The 20,300-nt window shown below is 37.6% G+C and overlaps 3 protein-coding genes across 3 annotated transcripts in view; 2 read left to right on the plus strand and 1 right to left on the minus strand.

Annotated features, from left to right (window-relative positions):
• Window positions 1-1,908, minus strand: part of LOC113229848 (cathepsin L) — a 7,587-nt gene extending 5,679 nt beyond the window's left edge. The window contains exons 1-2 of the mRNA XM_026463530.1: window positions 1,762-1,908; window positions 20-129 (exon numbers count right to left, since the gene is read on the minus strand). Of these exons, the coding sequence (XP_026319315.1) occupies window positions 20-112 (93 nt within the window). The 5' untranslated portion in view covers window positions 113-129; window positions 1,762-1,908. The remainder of the gene's footprint in view (window positions 1-19; window positions 130-1,761) is intronic.
• Window positions 1,909-7,506: 5,598 nt separating this feature from the next.
• LOC113229539 (probable ATP-dependent RNA helicase DDX10) lies at window positions 7,507-10,178 on the plus strand. The gene is made up of 3 exons (XM_026463171.1): window positions 7,507-7,686; window positions 7,758-9,931; window positions 10,013-10,178. Exons 1-3 carry the CDS (start codon window positions 7,558-7,560, stop codon window positions 10,158-10,160), a joined length of 2,451 nt encoding a protein of 816 aa, XP_026318956.1. The 5' UTR covers window positions 7,507-7,557; the 3' UTR covers window positions 10,161-10,178.
• A 3,746-nt stretch (window positions 10,179-13,924) lies between these two features.
• The window catches only part of LOC113229704 (serine/threonine-protein phosphatase 6 regulatory subunit 1), a 21,271-nt gene continuing 14,895 nt past the window's right edge, over window positions 13,925-20,300 (plus strand). The window contains 9 exon segments of the mRNA XM_026463387.1: window positions 13,925-14,062; window positions 14,262-14,341; window positions 15,539-15,812; window positions 18,065-18,229; window positions 18,788-18,989; window positions 19,062-19,296; window positions 19,935-20,094; window positions 20,096-20,149; window positions 20,198-20,291. Coding sequence (XP_026319172.1) covers window positions 14,003-14,062; window positions 14,262-14,341; window positions 15,539-15,812; window positions 18,065-18,229; window positions 18,788-18,989; window positions 19,062-19,296; window positions 19,935-20,094; window positions 20,096-20,149; window positions 20,198-20,291 — 1,324 coding nt within the window. The 5' untranslated portion in view covers window positions 13,925-14,002.

Genomic DNA, 20,300 nt, shown 5'->3' on the forward strand with positions numbered 1-20,300 from the left:
GATAGTAATTGTTTCTCACTTTGAAAGCCTGCCATTCCTCGCGTACGAGATCGAAGAAGGAGACGGCCTGCGCAGCCGCCACCAGCGTCAGCAGTACGCACACACACTTCATCTTGTTTAATGCTGTACCTACAAGAAAACAATATTTTATTTAACTGTGTGTTTTCACAAAACAGACATCGTATTATCATTATGAGGCTGATAGGTGTGAGTCACTCTTGTCAAATTCAATTACAACTAAAAATGTACTTGGTGTCTGAGGGTCTACTCTCGAACTCCGTCCGAAACAATTACTGTCAAATAAGTAATATTCGACAAAATTAAAACACACAAAACAGACATCGTATTATCATTATGAGGCTGATAGGTGTGAGTCACTCTTGTCAAATTCAATTACAACTAAAAATGTACTTGGTGTCTGAGGGTCTACTCTCGATCTCCGTCCGAAACAATTACTGTCAAATAAGTAATATTCGACAAAATTAAAACACAAGTATCCACCAGTATGAAGCTTCATTCGCAACACGCGTCTTTTCATTTGGTCAAGTATTGCTTATTTGGCAGTAATTGTTTCGGACAAATGTCGGACGGAGATCGAGAGTAGACCCCCTGCAACTCGACGTTAAGGCGCCAATTTTGTGTGTATCTAAAAATGTATTTGTGTTATGTTAACAATAAATAATAATATAAAATCTGCATATACATATTATAATACTCAGAAAATTGTACATCATATCCAACTTTGAAGTTTAGCTTTATGAAATTGATGATAATCGGTTTGTTCTGAAATGAAGGATGTACCCCAGCTTGAAAAACAGGACTCGAGAATAAATAGAACATAGCCCTCTGGTTTCTGATAATTGAATCTAAAACATCAATAATAATCAACAATCAATACCTAGAAGGCTATTTAAGTAGGAGTTATGTAAAGACAACTTTAAGTATAATAGGTATGCATGTTCTCTCTCTCCCTCCTGCAGTATTGTTATTCATAATTATTTTATTGTTAGAATATTACATATAAATTATGTATCTTCATAGCAAACCTCAAAAATGTTGGTGCTATTTGGATAAAGCGTGATATAAAACAAGCCAAAACCTACACCAATAAAAATCTACAATTTCCTTCCTGTTCATTTTGACTTGAGCTTTAATTTTTTGTAATAGTGGCGGCCTATGGAGTTTGTTAACGACGGGTTTCGTTTCTGGATGGCAACTCGATGAAATGGAATGGAGATTTCGATTTTTTTTAAGGAACGGAAATTTCCATTTTTTTAATAATGTGTTCTTGCATTTTTGCGACTACTACTATGAGTAAATTATGTATAACATAATAACGACAATTTTAAGAATTTGGTAGGTACTTTTATGATTTATAGATATTTTTTTTTAAAGTAAGGAGGGTGAATGAGCTCAGTAAGTTCTTATTTTTGCAACTTTTGATGTAACAAATTGCGGTGACGAATTAGTCGCAAATGGCTATTATGTTACTTATTATAAAAAAATTTTGAAGTTATGAAAGCCCATGACTTGATATTATGGCAAGAAAAAAAATACTTATCAACTTTCTAAATATCTAATAGTTCTTTTATCTATCACGCAACAAGGAAATCATTGAGATTATCCTTCTACGCACTACGAAACAAAGAAAGACTAGCTCAAGGTGGGTATAAGCCCACTCCCAATCTGTTGTTTGTGATCGATCAGCTGTAGATGGTTTCCTTTTTGGTCGTACGCAGAAAATAAATAACAACCACTTACCTATTCTTTGGCGAACTACGCTTAGAATCTAATTGAAATTTAGAAAATTAACAAAATAAATAATTTTAACGTCCGATGACAAGCAAAATATTCCAAGCAAAAAAGACGTCCCTCCACGGAAAGGCCTCGACTGTTTATGTATGTCGGAAATAGAAGCGAATGATATTATAGGCGTCGTTCAGTTCAGCAAGCCAGTGTTGCAGCAATGCCAGAACCACCTCCGCAAAAATCGATTCGGCAAAAAAGATCGCATAAATCATAACGCTCTATTTCAACCTATCGAGTCGATCAACTTTTTCTTCAGTTTTTCTCTCTGTGGTGAAATAATTTTTTTTCTATCCTCTATGGGCGAAAGTAACAAAATAGAGTCGTATTTCAGAACTCTACTCAATGCTCAAGTCAGGAATTGAGTATGATTTCAAGCACTGAAAATACGACCCTAATGGCAATAAATTAAGTATGATTTCTAGTGTTTTAAATCAAATCCTGATTTGAGTATTGAAGTGAGCACTGAAAGTCATACTCAAGTCCTTGCCATTAGGGTCGTATTTCCAGTGCTTGAAATCATACTCAAGTCTGCTCAAATCCTGACTTGAACATTGAGTAGTGTCCTGGAATACGACCCTAAAGATGGTGGATTGTGACGTGCAGTGGTGCCAGATAGATGGTTAGTTTCATACATAACACCATAGACTACTTATGAACTACGTTCATAACACAGGATCAATTTCTTATGTTTTTTGATACTATTGATCTTCTTGTGTATTATTTAGGTAACTTTTTTATGTCAATTTTTGTAACTTTTAAGAACGTTGCCAATTCTTGAAAAAAAAAATTTTTATTGATTACATTTACTTCCCAAGTAGATTTTCTACACAAATCTGTAATTATATAAAGTAATATTTTTAACAACAAAACTTTAGGCTTGGCGTGCTGTTGATGCGGTACGCAAAAGGCAATGAACCACAGACTATTAGATGCAATGATCTTATACACAAAAAAGGCATACGGGTTACGAGCGTCCGCGTAGTGAAGTTCAAATCTCAGTCAATAGACCGACCTTACAATCAATCTACGGTGAGCAAAGAGACGAATTTGACATTTGTAGAATTGTGTCATTTTATTCAAATTTCAAGAAAAAATGCTGTCCTGTCAGGTACTCGTTGTGATAGAGCTCCTCCGGCTCTATCAATAAATGATAAAATTGATTTTAATAAAATATTAATAATATAAAAGTTTTTATTAATAGGAAATGAAACTATTTTTCCGAATTTAAATCGCGTATATTTGTTTTTTCAAACAAACCGACGTTAGTTTTTATTAAATTATATATAACGTGAATAAAACACAACTTGACATGAAAAGAGTTCTACGAGGTAACAAAATAAATTTAAATTTGAAAAAGAATAATTCTCAATGTCACACCGGCCAGTATGTAAAAGATTGACATCTATGCTCTGTCACTCCTCAATTATTTACATCTGGCTTTCCTTATACTATCAAAAAACCTTGTCAGTCATGAACACTCAGTACACACCCATTTCTCAACGGCAAAACTCATACTTGCCCTTTAACACCGCTTTCGTTAAAGCATCAGCAACCATGCACTTGGTTTCTAAATACTTGAGCTTTATAGTATCCCTTTCTAATGCTTCTCTAATAAAATGATAGCGAACATCAACATGTTTTGTTTGCTGATGTTGCACCGGATTTAGGGCTACTGCCATAGCAGATTGATCTATATCTATATGTATCGTGATAGGCAACTCAACAACGGTGATTTAATTCAAAATCGCTGTAGAAATATGGCTTCTTTTGTAGCTTCTGATAAGCTGATGTACTCGGCTTCAGCTGTCGATAAGGCTGTACATCATCTTTGCTTGGTGCTCTGCCAAGAGACGGCTCCATTTGCCATCTTAAACACGTTGCCGGAGTATGACCTCCTGTCTATTATATTTCCAGCGTAATCAGCGTCTGCAAAATCTTGAATATTTCTACAAGACACGTCTTTAGAGTATACAAGTCCCATGCCCTTGGTACCCTTTAAGTATCTCAAGATCCTTTTAGCTGCGATCCATATCCATGCATAGGCTGGCCGCCAAAGCTATCAACATTCTTAACGAGCTATGTCTCACAACAGGAACAAACGCCTTGTTGTAATCAATGTCTCTTCTTTGGCTAAAGCCTCGTGCAACCAAACGAGTCTTACCCGTTACCCGTTAGGTTTTATTCCCCGCTTCCTTTTTTATTCGAAATATCTATTTCGAATCAACAATGTTGGTTGCTTCCTCAGGCTTTACTAAAACCCACGTTTTATTTTTGTGTAAAGAATCCAGTTCCTCCTGAATTGCCTCTCACCATTGCTTTGCATCCCTTCGTGACAATGCCTCTTGCACTGTCGTAGGAGCATCTGTTTCAGATACTGCTTGGTAGGTGATAAAGTCAGGAAATTGAGTGGGTTTTCTTCTCTGTGGTTATCTCCGTTCTACCACTACAGGTTCAGATGTGTTCGAATCTTATGTTCCCTCTTCAGATGACAACCATTGTTCTTCTTCGTCGTCTACTCTTTCAGTAACTTCATCAACATGATCTCTATCACTTGATTGAAGATACTCTTCATAATTTTTCTGATCTCGCTGAATACTTTCTCTGTTTTGTAACGGTTCGTAATGCGTATCATCATTCCCTAAAGTAATGGTTACTGGTACGATTTTCTCTTTTGATTTTGTGACGTTGTGATACATTTGGTTTTCGAAAAAAATAACATCACGTGCGTGCTCAATGAAGTTCTCTCGTTTTAGGATCAATCAATCTAAATCCTTTCGATTCTTCGCAATAGCCAACAAAAACAGTTTCCTTACTTTTCGAACCCAATTGGTTCTTTTTTGATCCAGAATGTGTATTTATTGAGTATAGTATATTTCATTTCTTTACTTATCTATTTTTAGTGCCACCCCAAAAACCAACTTTCCTCTCAGATTTTCAAATGTTAGTTGGAAGAAATCTCTTTATGGGATAAGCTCGTAGTACACAAATATTTAAATTGTTTTTGAAAATTTGTAAGTTACTTTGTGGTACAATAAAGTGTTTAAATAATAATAATAATACCTTTACCTCCATTTGCGCAATATACTTCTACCTTCCTTCCTACTTTCATAAAATTATCCATCCAATCTCTCCCGTAGCTCATATGTGTTGATGCTCTGGAATCATTCAATTCATTGTTCTTTTCTTGAACAGAAGTCAGTTCCGTTGCCATATGACTCGTCTTGGCAATCCAAGATGTCAATACATGACGTGGGTTCTGCGGGCAGTCATAGGCTTTATTTGGTCCCTCACATATGAAACAATTCACTATCTTCTTTTGTTTGTTCCTCTGAACAGGTTTTCTATACTTTTTCACTGTAGTGAGTGCCGAACTCTGCCCTGGAGTGCTCGGTCCTGCGCAAACTTTGCTCTCATCTAATTGAAATAGTTTTGTATTTATATAATCAGTGCTTAATGCTATGTTAGTATTCTCTAATGCCAACCTCATAGGCATATACTCCTCTAGTAATCCCTGTAGCATCAATGTCGCTAACAATTCATCATCAATTTCTTTCACAAGTCTTGACAGTTGATTGGCTACTCTCATTAGCTCTGTTACATACTCGATTATCGAATTGAACATATTAAACTTTAGGCCCACCAGGCTCGATAGCAACCTACATCTGTTGTTAATGCCTTTGTCCTCATATGCTGCTTTCAGACTCTTCCACGTCTCATACATCGTTGTTGCTTTGCATACATGTACCTTACAAGGTACATCTGCAACGTAGCGCCGTATGTTGCACGTCGTCCGCACTCCAAAACGTTAAGAGTATTGCCCCCTCCCATGCCTGTACATACTCGAAGTTGGTATATTTATGAGACGAAATCTATCAAAATTCCTAACAGCGAAGGGCGTAACTGCCTAAGGAACCCCAATAAAGTGAAACTTGGTAGAATACCCAAAACAAAACGTTTCCAAAATAATGTGGAATTTTTTTTAATCTTATACCCAGATCGCTATATGCTTTTTCCATAGACTAGTTTCAAAAAGGAATTGCGTAGGTGGCTCTTTGATCATTTTATTCTACGAATTTATAAAATATAAGAACTAATTAATTGATGCATAAATTTTTCATTACTACTATTTTTTATTTACAATTATTATTATTTACTTTAAATTATGACATACACGATTATGACATCTCGTATTAAATCAATGAACTTTAATTTATCAACTTCTTGTCTAATTATTATTTTTACATTTAGTCTTAATTTATCAGTGTATTATTTGATTATTGTATTTGCATGCTTTTATTTAAGAAGGCCGAATAGGTTTAAGTACTGATTCAATTTTTACCATCGACATGTATAATGTACCGTACCTTATTTGAAGCGAATAAATGAATTATTATTATAAGGACTCTCAATAAGTAGGCAAATTTTTGTACGTGCTTTTTGATCACCTCGCTTGGCAATTGGATCATCAGCAGCGGGCGGACTCTCAACATATTGACATAGATCATCATGGACTAATATGCACTCAATATCAAACTTCCAACTGTCAAAGTTGCTACTTCCTTGTAACTTCTCAATCCCAGGAAGTTCAGACCCCGACATAGTACTCATTTCTCTAATTAGAGTATTATAGGAATTTGGTTCATCTCACCATTAATCTCTCTTATCACAAAATCACGTTCGTACACTCTTTGTACTAAATCTGTTCGCTCAATATTTAGTAGCTGCTGGTTCCCATAACCTGATAGAGCTTCTCCGGCTCTTTCAATAAATGAGAAAACTGATTTAAATATTTTAATTAAAGGTTTTTATTAAAATAACGTGAATAAAACACAACTTGACATGAAGAGAGTTCTACGAGGTAACAAAGTTAATTTAAATTTGAAAAAGAATAACTCTCAACGTCACACCGGCCAGTATGTCAAAGATTGCATATCCATGCTCTAACTAACAGTTTGTTAGAAGACTAATTTTATTAATGTTAATGTTTTAATGTAATTAAAGTATAATGGCGAAAGAGCAATTGACTAAATTTAATTTAAATAATAGGGCCGTTGTGGTGACCCCTAGGGGAGCCCTATGTCCAGCAGTGGACGTCTTTGACGAAATTATGATGATGTTGAAAGCATAGGGGCACAACAAACAAATCTACTTATTACCTTGGCAATATTGTTCCAAATTATATGATTCTATTTGTTTTATAAATATTTTTCACGTTTGTTTGATAAAGCCGGGTACGGGCACTCACTAGCGAGCTGTAACTGTAACCGTTGCATGTTATGTAACCAAAAATCATAGTGTGCACGTGCGCTTGCGGTTCGCAGTGAACCGTCTAATTGAAGAATGTTTCAAGCCATACACTAGGATCTCGTTACTGTATCTACACGCTACAGTTACAGCTGGCTAATGAATGCCCGGCTTAACAAAATAAATTTGTTTACTATTGTATTTTACTTCTTGCCTTCTTTTCAGAATGCCCAATTTTCGACTTAGGGAATGTCAAAGCCCTTGGCAAAGTGGCAACACTGATGACATGTGTCATGTGTATGTACGTAGTTCACTATGTAGTCTGTGGCATGTGTTCTAATCAAAAGTGTGCCTTGACCATTGACTGACGCACTTGTTTTAATTTAAAGGTTATAAATAGTGTTCGGTTCGCTCTGTGGGTTTGCTATCCATGAACACATAAGGCCTACCCAAATAAAAGTTATAATATTGCTTATATGCGACGAAAGTGCGAAAAAAAACAACATGAAACGAGATGGTACTTTACAGAAAAAACAAAGGCAAGGTAAAAAAGTTCAGATCTTCAAATCAAGAAAGAAAAAAAGTACAGAAGAAGATGCGGCTATACAGTATTTGCGAGCACAATACGACAAGGTATCTAAAACAACCTTTGCAACTTTATTCCCAATCTCTGTGCTTTATGCGGTAATTTATAACATTTTCAGATCGTTCCTGATGAAGTTAAGTCGTTTAAAGATTTCCCGCTATCACAAAAGACACTGAAAGGACTAAAAGAAAGTAATTACACCACACCAACTGAAATCCAGAGACAGGCAATTGGTTACGCATTGCAAGGAAAGGACATCCTTGGAGCAGCAAAAACAGGCTCAGGAAAGACGCTGGCCTTTCTCATACCGGTATTAGAGAAATTGTTCTGCACTAAATGGACCAGGTTTGATGGAGTAGGTGCTTTAGTAATATCACCAACTCGTGAGCTGGCTTACCAGATATATGAAACTCTCAGAAAAGTTGGATATCTCCACGATTTTTCTGCTGGGCTTATTATAGGTGGCCAAAACCTGAAATTTGAGAAGAAAAGAATGGATCAAATTAATATACTCATTTGCACACCAGGTAGATTGCTGCAACACATGGATGAAAACCCATTGTTTCATTGCAACAACCTTCAAATTCTTGTTTTGGATGAAGCTGATAGATGCCTAGACATGGGTTTTGAAGCTACAATGAATGCTGTTATTGAAAACTTGCCTCCTGAAAGACAGACTCTCTTGTTTTCTGCTACTCAGACCAAGTCAGTGAAAGATTTAGCTCGACTCAGTCTTTCTTTCCCTACCTATGTTGCCCCACATGAGCAAGCAGAGACTGTGACACCTGAGTCGCTCCAGCAGAGCTATATTGTGTGTGAAATTGATGAGAAATTAGGTATACTATGGTCATTTATTAGAAATCATTTAAAACAAAAAGTTTTGGTTTTCATGGCAACATGCAAGCAAGTCAAGTACACATATGAATTGTTCTGCAAGTTGAGACCAGGTGTAAGTCTACTTGCTTTGTATGGAACTTTGCATCAGGAGAGAAGGGAAAAGATTTATAATGAGTTTTGCAGAAAATCAAATGTAGTACTATTTGCTACTGATTTGGCATCACGGGGCTTGGACTTCCCTAGAGTTAACTGGGTGATCCAAGTTGATTGTCCAGAAGATGTGGATACTTATATACACAGGGCTGGTCGCACAGCAAGAGGAGTGCTTGGCAAGGGAGAGGGACTGCTAATGTTGTTGCCTCATGAGGAGAAAATTATTGAAGATTTAAAAAGGAGAAAAATTCCTATTAACAAAATTTTAGTAGATCCTTCCAAAATAGTCACTCCACAAAGAAAAATTGAAGGGTTGCTTTCAGATAATATTGAATTAAAACAATCTGCTCAGCGGGCCTTTGTCAGCTATGTGAAATCTGTATCTCTGATGAAGAACAAGGACATATTCAGTTGTCAAATGCTTGATACAGATGCCTATGCTAAATCTCTTGGATTGATTATTCCTCCAAGAATTAAATTTATGTACAAACATCAGAATAAAATCCAAAACAATATCATAAAGCCACAAGAAGACAAAGTTGAAACTAATGTAGTCATTGACAAACTGAACGCAAAAGCTGATGATGTTGAGAGTTGTGGCCAAAATGCTGCTGAAGAAGATGACAAAGAGCTAAAAGAAGTGCGATGTATCTCAGCAGAGAAGGTAATAAAGAAGAGCAAGAGAAAGGAAATACCCAACTTAAACTTCCACAATAGTGATTATAGCGATGAAGATGATTTCTTAAAAGTTAAAAAGACTGATAATAATTTGGTTGTCGATGAATATATGGAAGAAAAGCAGATTATTTCCAAAAAAAATACAAAGCCTTTAACAAAAGCAGCTGTTGCTAAGAAAATACTTAAAAAGAAGATCAAAGTGAACACAAAAGTAAAGTTCACTGAAGATGGTGAAACTATTGAGGATGAAAAGAAAGATGTGAAATCACAAGCTGCTAAATTATTTATGAATGAAGATGTTGGTGGAGTAGACATAGAAAAGGCAAAGGAAGTATTACGAGAAGAAGATAAGTTTGACAAGATCAGGTTCAGAGAGAAGGTAAAAGAAAAGCACAGGGAGCAGAAACGTAAGCTGAAAAATAAAAGGAAAGAGGAAGGAGAGAAGGACGAATTTGGATCACAATCAGAATCTGATGGACCTGATCTGTCCTGGCTGCCAGACCCTGACAACGTATACAATAAAAAGGCAATCAGTAATGAGTATAAGAGTGATAGTGATATAGACCAAGTGATATCTGATAATGATGAGACAGGAGATGAATCCGAGGACCAGAAATACCATAGGTGAGGAAGAAGGGGGGGGTTTTATATTTTCTGTCCAAGTTTAACTTCCCTTTGAATACGCACTTAAATATTCTTTTTCAGACCGCCGAAACGAAAACTATTGGAGAACAAAGGCATTCCACAGGACAGCGTTATACCGCGCAAAGTCAAGAAGATCCAGGACCTTTCAGGTTCGCTTTCAGTGCTGGAAGCCGAGGCGTTCGCCATGCAGTTATTGCGGGCGAAATAATAAATGTTATAAATTACATGTTGGAAAGTAAAAAAATGTATTTTTAATAAGCTTAGTTTACTTTCTTCTCCATGAAACATGCAGTGTAAATATAATATTACAATAATTACATAATACTTAACGACAACGACGAGTAACGACATCGCGGGCATTCGTTTGTAAATCAAGCCCAATTTAGAGTTACTCACGCCCCGTCGGACTGGGCGATGCATTAAAATAAGCAATGCAATATATACAACATTTACATTTAAACAAAACAGGAAAAGGAAGATGCAGCAAGCGGCGGCGGGAGCGCTCTATAAATTACAATATAAGAACATTACTATACTATACAATTTCTGTGTGTTCGATATTAACTAACTAGATATTTCACAAATAATCTCAAAAAATATTAGATACATATAATTCGAAGGCTCATTTGGTGTTAAATAAAATAAAATAAGACTATACCTAGAACATCACACGATATTATGCACCTACTAATAAATTAGGAGCTATGACTATGAGTGATGAAAAGGACGAAGCCTCAGCATAGTGCTGTTTTTCAGTCTCCGCCTGCGTTCTCTATACGGATGTGCAGCTTGATTTTGATTGCCTCTCCCGATCGGAAACCTGCTTCTTGTCAGAGTCGAGGCGTATAGTATATATAACATTACGGGTGGGCTACCCGATCGGATCGATTCCGATTTGATTGTGATACGGATTTACTATTCCACAACCGACCAGAGTGATCTTGATTCGACCGGGTAGTCCAAAAAAGTAAAAGTCTAGGTAGAGCGAAAAGATGAACCTGATTCCTACTAAATATATCCTTCTGATTTGTGAGATAAATCCTTAGAGGATGGAAAAAAGGTTAAATCAACTATTGTTCCGATTAGAAAAATCAAAAGTTTCGATCGGCCAGTTGTGAATAGCAATTATGCCCTCGACTCTAAAAAGACGCAGTCGCGATCTGGAGAGGCAATCAATACCAAGCTGCAGGAACATGACGACTTCTGTTGCAAAATAAGTGTTTTAAGTTTAGTAATACCTTTTGAAGTTTTATTTAGCGTGAAATAAAAAAAAAGCAAATGGCAAATTGTAATGATTGGACAACAGCGAAAAATAAGAATCGTAATAAAATCTTTTTATTGGCGCCATGTCCATCATTTTCGTTCAGTATCTTAGGGTCGTATTCCAGAACTCTACACAATGCTCAAGTCAGGATTGCACTAGGATTGCACCCTAATGGCAGGGTCGTATTTCCAGTGCTCGTGTTTCAATTGCAATCCTGACTTGAGCATTGAGTAGAATTCTAGAGGGTCGTATTCCAGGGTAACTCAAGTCAGGACTTGAGCAGACTTGAGTATGATTTCAAGCACTGGAAATACGACCCTAATGGCAAGGACTGGAGTATGATTTTCAGTGCTTTAAATCATACTCAAGTCCTGACTTGAGCATTGAGTAGAGTTCTGTTTACCCCGATAAGTTGACAAGTCCCACGTGCCTGGAATTTCACCAGCACCCTCACCTTTCATAACCGGAACACACTAATGCTGATATTACTGCTTGGCGCCATAAATACAGTACTTCCCTGAACGAACTCTTTCACAAGAAGCTCTACTACTTCTGTTTATGCTAATTTTATTATTATCCAGTCCAGTACATAAGTAAGAATCCACAAGACTGTGAGGTGGATATTGAGCTTATTTATCGTTTAAAAAAGTTTTTTTATATCAAAATTATCATCGTATCTGTGTAAAATTTAACGACGGGATTATACCTGCTAAGTTATTCGGTTAGTTCAGTCGAGTCACGTAATTATCATAAGTATATTTGTTTATCAATATTTAACTTGAATTACTTTATTGACTCTACATATAAGTATGTTAGTTTATTATTTTGTATACTCTTAACATGTACGACAATGTTTTCAGGGCTACTAATACATCACGTGCGCTGGGGTTTATAATGCGTCGGTCTAGTGAGTTTCGGGATATTAAGACAGTTAAAATCTTGTATTGTACGTTTGTTCGCAGTATTCTGGAATACGCGTCACAGATCTGGAACCCGCAATATGAGGTGTACATTTCGCGTATAGAACGTATTCAAGAAAGATTCATTCGTTTTTTATGTTTCCGAACTAAGCGACAATATCATAATAATGATTACTTGCACATTTGTAAAATTCATCACATTCTTCCCCTCTACATGCGTCGTCAAATATCCGATTGCGCATATATTCTAAAAATTTCTCAAATTATAATTGATTGTCTCGAATTACTATACAAACTCAACTTTTTGACTCCCACACGTAATTACAGGGTTAACAAAGTATTTGACATACCTATAGCTTCAACTAATTACAGAAAGAATTCGTTTCTGCTGCGAGCTTGCAACAACATCAATAACCTACTTAATAAAATAGATATTGATATCTTCAATACCAAAATTGTCACAGCGAGAAAATTACTCAGCGACTTCTTTTTTATTTCTTAAGAAAGTCTTTTTTATTTCTTAGGATAGTCTTTTTATAAAGTTATATTGTAAAATTCTATTTCTATATATTTTTTTATTAGAGTGCTTACTTATTTAAGTTACTTTATTTCTACAAGTGTAAACTTATTTAGCTTACTTCGTTGTTTAATTTAGAAATATAAATGTATATACTTCTAGTTTACCATTAATAAAAAAAAAAAAAAAAATATATATATTAGCTCGAATATTTTTATTTTTATTTGTAGTTTTATATACTTCGCTTAATTGTATTTAATACAGGTTAATTTGTAAGTTATTATTACTAAGAACCACGAAGGACAACGTAGGTAATAATAACATATTACAAACATCAAAACAACTTTGGTTCCATGATTTTTTTTTAATAATTCATCAGATTTTACTTTCGTACAAAAATAAAAATATACAAATTTATACCTCTAGGACTTGTGGTGTTGTGGATGCACTGCACAAACTGTAAACTTAAACTGTTATCAAGTGCAAATTCCAATTTAACTGCTAATATCAATTTTTAAAAATCGGCTAGTTAATAGTTTGTTTTTATTTAACGGCACGGTTTTGTGAAAAGTCATGGAACAAGTTGTTGTTTAAATGATGTCCGTAATTGTATAGTCCTGCAAGGTTGTTAGTGATCTTGTAATTTTGATGCAATAAGATAAAAACTAAATGATTACCTGTGAAAAGTAAACTGTTATATTTATTATATTACAGATTACACTTTGGTGAGAGTGCAGCTCCACCAGCTTATTCCACCCGCACCCGTTTACCATAGTTCCAGGGCTAGGTAGTAATCAAGCATAAGTCCATTTAAAAAATGTACAATATTTAATAATTAAGTTTTGTCTAGTTTTCAAACAAAAAAGTTTTTTCCATTTCTTAATGTTCCTATTTATGGTGTAGGCTGCATAACATAGAATTTTATGCAGCACTTTAGTGCATACAATAAAAAAACCATTACATTAAATATGTGTAATTGTCGTAATTTTACATTCAAATTTACCTAAATAATCGTTTATTTGTAATATTGCTGTTTAATTTGATTTCGAGTAAAAATAGATTGAATCCGAGCAGTTTGTGTAAAAACCCGATTAAAATCCGGGCGGGTTATTTTGGGTTTTAACCCACTGCCCATTTCTGTCTCCATGAGAACATAGCCCTAAAAAACTTATTTACAATAGATAGATACTTTGATGCCTGTATATAAAATTGGCAACACCGCATGTATCTGTCAAAAAGAAAACCGATCGTTCGTTGCATTTTTATCGAAGAACGCTGAAATTTGTAAAAATAATACTTTTTCTATGGATTTAGAATAATTCAACGTATTGTACTTATTAATTTTAATTATGTTTTGGAGCGGAAATTACATTGCAGTCAGAGAATTAAATTTTCTTCTCAAGGAAGAGGTGTGTATTTTGTAGAAAAATTGATGGTTATGAGGGGCTGACTCGCGACTTTAGTGGATATTTCTCGTTATTTACTCTTATTGAGAGACTATAAGAAGCCCTAGAGGTCGTAATTTGTAGTTGAGATATGTTTATAACGATATGTGGAACTTGGTGGAGTTAGACGCGCTAATTTAAATGTTGTACGTGTTTATTGCAGAATGTGTCTCTGACGCAAGTTCTGGAGGCCGACGACATCCTACAGGAGTGCAAGGCCGACAACAAAGCCTTAATACAGTTGTGAGTATATTTGTACTGCCCGCTACGTTCTACAAAATTCGTTGTACAGAAAACACTTGAGCAACACCTCAAAAGTTGTGATCTTCATTTTCTTTTAAGTTCGACTGAAAAGATTCATTGGCTGTTTATGCATCGATGATTTTGTAAATTTGTTCAACAGCTTCATGTTTTTGTCTTTAAACAACATGAATTAACTATCAAAATAAAATAGCATAAATATAGAACAGTGTTGTTCATAAGACCACCCAGGATACTGAAATACAGAGAAAACATTGCTTAGAGGAACAGACTGACTGTCCTCACTACCCTAACTGCCTCTATAGTCTGTTCCAATCCATTTTGAACAAAAAGTAAACAAATCTGTTTGGTTAAAATTCTAAAGCAATCACTCAATAAATTGAATAAGTAACACTCACGAATATTTCGAAGGTTTCAACTTGATATATCATCACTTTTTCCAACAATATTCATTTGAATAGCATCGTAAAATCATATTTGAAAAATGGTAGTCCAAAAGTGAGGTTATTATTCGTCTATACTTCTATGACTTGCCTATGGTGCATAGTGCTGTTCGAAAAAAACATTCGGTTCAATCAACTAAAGTTGAATAATCGATCATTACATCGAACATTTCAATAGCAATTGAACGACTATCTAAGTGTAAGGATTTGAAGGAGGATTTAAATTGAAATTTTAAATATGCTTATATAGGTTATGTAAAGAAAACAGTAATATGACTCAATAGAACAAATTGATTCATTCAATTATTTAATCGATATGTACCTGTGTGCATCTCTATGATAGTACTGATCTGAGCTTATGGGATACAATTGTGGTGAATATCTAGCAGAAAAAATGTAACGCCTCCAATGATGTAATTCAAATCAACAACTACCTAAAATGCCAATGAATCTTGATAAAACTAAACAATATTGATCTAACCATAGATATTGGAAAGCTGCTTGTTATAACCCACTGTCCAATATGCAGTTATTTTGCATAGTTGATTGGGGATAGGGCAAACATTTTACATAGTTCAACTCACCTGGTCACAGTAAAGTTGACAGTTATAGATAGACATTTTGATTTTTAGAATCAAGCATAAACTGTGAATACTTCACACTCATTAATTTTAATGCAATATTTTTAAATAAAATATCTCAATACTGATACTTAAATACAATCATATTTTTGCAGCTTGACAAAACCAGAAATTCTAGCTGAACTGATAACATTGATCACAGAGGAGCCTTCCAAGAATGTGGAGCTTGCGTCTCAGTACCGGCATGCTAGCATTGCGTGTGAGGTGCTCACCAGCCAATTGTCTATGCTGAGCGATCGGTTATCATTGGACACTGTGCAGATGAACAGACTCTGTGATTTCATTAACAGAGAGCCCCCACTCAATCCGCTCCTCGCTTCATATTTCAGTAAAACTGTTGAAATGCTGCTGGAACGGAGTCCAAAGCAGGTATAATAATATTGATAAAACAAATAATATTTACTCAAAAATGGTTTAATCTTACCCAAAACAACAAAATGTTGGAAATGAAACTTTTTTCCGGATTTTATGTTTTTTCAAACAAACCAATGTTTTGGGCCCTGTATAGGTCTCATGGTCACGGTTGACTGAGGTCGTACAGTCTTCAACCAGTTATGCCTAATATTGAGGCAAAGCACCCTATTTTTTCACTATAGTTACAATAGTTATTAATTAAATACCTTATTTTTTATTTTACAAAGAAAACATTCCAATTTACGCTACATTAAGTTTTACAAATTATTTTATTGAATGAATTTTTATTAAGTTCAATTTATTACTAATTAATAATAGAAATTATAATAAACTAAAGATATTATTTTAAATTTTTATTGAATTGATATTCAATTATTTTTTGTGAAATCATTCCACTAGTTTGTTATAATTGTTAATACGAAGATCGAACACTCAGAAAAAAACATATTAATTAGTACTGCAGTTTTATGTCTGTTTGGGATTTTTCATTAGAGGAAATACTGGATCCCAAACTGGTGGTACGGAAAAACCATCTTCCCTGTTGAAATTAGGATGTCTTTTAATTTCAATGGCCTCTCGCAGCATTCTGGGTAGATAACGGACTTCTTTTGCAAGGACCTGGGGTTTGTCAAACTTCATTGAATGTGTAGGTTTATCCATGACGTGCTCGCAGACGGCAGACTTGTTTACGCGACGGTGTTTGACATCAGCTATATGTTTTTTGACGCGGGTACAATACTTCGCTTTGTTTGTCCAATATAAGAGAGACCGCACTCACAGTCAAACTTGTAAACATCCTGTAAGAGGATGTTACATTTAACGGGTCTCAGGAACTGAGAAATCTTCCTCAGGGTCTTGAAATAGGTCTTGATAGATGCACGCCTGAGGACTCTTCCGATCTTGTCTGTAACACCTCTCATGTAAGGTTAGATGGCAGGTCTTCGCTCGACTGTTGGTGGTTTCACACGGGGCCTGCGGCATTGGCGTGGAATCTTCAACTTATTCGCATGTAGGACTTGCTTTATATGCTGAAGTTCCCCTGCCAGATGATTACTGTCGCAGACACCATGTGCGCTCTGAAACAAAGATTTGCCCACAGTAGCTACCTGGCTAAGATGGTGATGGGAATTACCATTGAGATACCTATCTGCATCAGTTTTCTTTCGAAATACAGTATGGCCTAAGGTGTTATTAGGATTTTTTTTTTTTTTTTTTTTTTTTAATAATAACGCACACACTCACACACTCAACATAGCCCCGCACTAGGGAAACCCTGTGTCGCGGGTGCCATGGACACACACATAGACAACCACAAATCACACCCAAACTCACGAGAGAAACAAATGCAGGCCATACAAATATTTCTCCCGGCCTGGGAATCGAACCCGGGGACCTCTGCGTGGCAGTCCGGTATGGTAACCGTTCAGCCACTGAGGCAGTTAAATTTTTATTGAATTTCTTTTAATTAAAACATCTAAGAAAGCTAAAGTACCACAATTCTCTTGTTCCATAGTAAATTGGATCTTAGTACTAAAAGAATTAAGATGGTCCAAGAAAGAGGGTATGCTATCTTTAGGTAATATTGTGAAAGTATCATCAACGTACCGTTTGAAAATCTTCGGCCTAGCTGGGGCCATGGGTAAAACTTGCTCCTCGAAGTCTTCCATGAAAATATCGGCAACAACGGGAGATACCGGGGAGCCCATCGCATTAAAAATAAGGTATTTAATTAATAACTATTGTACCTATAGTGGAAAAATAAGGTGGTTTGCGTCAATACTAGATATAACTGGTTGAAGACTGTACCACCTCAGTCAACCGTGACCATGTCACCTGTAAATATACGCGATTTAAATCCGGAAAAATAGTTTTCATTTCCTATGTGTAACAATCGCGAAAATCTAAGAACACGATACAACAAAATGTTGTTTTTGAGTAAGTGAAGTGTCTTGTATAAAACTTCTGAATAACAAGGGAACTGAGCGCTTGCTAATAAATAAATGCAAATTCTTTGAAAAAGTATTAAAAAATGCGCAACATAAATCTTTTTATTGAAAAATACATAAATATTTAAATTGTGTATGTACTGTATAAGTTTAGGAACTACGTAGTGTTGGGAGATACCATGGTAGTATAACATATTGTTACTAACATTTAATCATAAGAGAATGACGCGAGTACCGAAAAGTACATGATATGCATTTAAGGATTGGTACCTATACCACATTGTGTGCCTGCGCGTGCTGGATTTCTTCAAATCGCGGCGTGACTTCCTACCCAACTTGCTACGCCACCTCGCCACCTCTGCCATTGCTGACACTTTCAAATATTTCATCCGCCTCGATGACCTCTTCAATAAGATTGTTATGGAGGTAACTCTATTTGCTACTAATTATTATTTTTAATTTGTAAGCACCGGATGCCGGATGACTAGCATAGTTTAATTAATCCATGTTCTAAAAATAAAATGGGTCCCCTGAAAACTGTACCTGTCATAATCAAAATCATTGAGGACTACATAAGATACCAGCAAAATATTATCATACAATACAATATCTAGGCAGTACATGTTACTGGATAGTGTCATGTACGTAATCTCGTGCCAATTAAATTCAATGGTGACTCATTTCCCCATTTTATTAGTCATATATCGTGTCGGTACTTGTTTGTTTATTAAATTACTGTTTTCGTACGAGTTTACTAGGGACTTACATTTTATTTTAAGAGTCGATCGGGATCTTCCAAACGCGCGTTTGTTGAGACGGCTCTTTTAAGGGCACTCTCTTTTCGTGTGATGTTTTAAAGGAGGCAGAGCAACACGTTTAAACATACATCTGCAGGTTCGGCCCGCTTTCCGTGCTAGCAGGCGACGCGCGCGCGAAGCGACGGTCACGTGATAGCCGTAATCACAGCTCGGCCCCCTTTTGCAGTGGCTGGAAGAGCACCAGTTCCTGGAGTCGCTGATTCAAATAATCTGCGGCACGTACGCGGCCGAGCCGGCCGAGCCGCCCGCGCGGCCGTCCTCTCCCGCGCCCCCGGCCTCCCCCTCGCGGCCCGAGAAGGGCGAGCGCGGCGAGAAGCTCAACTGCAACCACACGCACGACGGCGTCGCGGCACCGCAGGGCGACAAGGGTAACGCGGCCACCCGACTGGGGCCGGGCTTCGGCCCTGGCACGGGCGTCACTCGCGTTCGTCGTCGCACAGGCGTGGCGGGCGAGAGCGCGGCCAACAACAACGAGGCGGACAACGGCGGCAGCACGGAGGCCGCGGAGGCAGCGGAGGCCGCTGAGGCAGCGGAGGCCGCAGAGGCTGCGGAGGCTGCGGAGACGTGGCGCGCGCAGCGGCGCCGGCGCATGGACGCCGTGGCCTCTGCCAACGCCGCGGGGCTGCTCTGCGACCTAGTGCTCAATGGCTGCGCCGGCGACGCCTGCACCACGCGGTTTGTGCTCTTATCTAAAACGTTTTTGACGAATCGAGGAAGCGTAATAGGACCGATTCTATTTCTTGTCTAACCGATTGCAATATTGTTACGCATCTAACGCCTATGATACAAGTCGTGATATGGTAATGAAGTATTTTTACAGGCCCGGTTTGGTTTTAACTCCGTAACTGACTGGCTCGAAGCGAATGTCCTTACACTTAATGCTAACGAAAGTGAATATGTGACTTTCTCAATGTCTCGCAACGGTTATCATCATCTATCAGTAGTCCGAAACGGCATTTCCCAGAAATAACGTTTGGTCGAAATTTCATAACCTCGAAAGTAATTTTGTGAGGAAAATGTTTTTTCTTTTAAACATAACTTAACCGAACCTAATCGTGTCTTTGCGGTAAACATTCGATAGATTCTGAGAGAATAGCCGTTTCGTTATAATTCGGTTTTCGGTGTAATGAAAATTCGAACAAACGTTATTTCGGTCAAAAAAATTTTCGATTTTCTGATAGGTTGCCCTCACAACCTGTTGAGAATTCCTTTTTTTTATAATGGCAAGTGACGGTACGCTATACGCCCGGCCGTAACCGTCGGAGAGCCACTCGGAGCTTTAAATCGTAAAGATCCGAGACGACTCGTTGCAGCGCGCGCACGGGCTGGGCGCTGGTGGAGCGGCTGGCGGGCGAGGAGACGGTGCGGCGCCTGCTGCAGGGCATGTTCACGGCGCCGCCGGCGGCGCGGGCGGCCGCCATCGTCAACGGCTGCCACGTGCTGCTGGCGCTGCTGCACCACAACCCCGTCCCGTGAGTGCCGCGGCGGCGCCGGCGGGGCGGCGGCCGGGGCCGACGGCGCTGACGGCGCGGACGGCGCGATCAGTTCGCAGTTCGCGGACGAGTGCGGCGGCGAGCGCAGCAGCGTGGAGCTGGCCGTGGCGCCGCACCTGCCGCTGCTGCACCAGGCGCTGCTGCAGGCGCCGGCGGCGGCGCCTCCGCGGCCGCGGCGCGCGCCCG

The sequence above is a fragment of the Hyposmocoma kahamanoa genome, unplaced genomic scaffold (assembly GCF_003589595.1).
Source record: "Hyposmocoma kahamanoa isolate Upper Pololo Valley unplaced genomic scaffold, ASM358959v1 62, whole genome shotgun sequence".
Classification (NCBI taxonomy): domain Eukaryota; kingdom Metazoa; phylum Arthropoda; class Insecta; order Lepidoptera; family Cosmopterigidae; genus Hyposmocoma; species Hyposmocoma kahamanoa.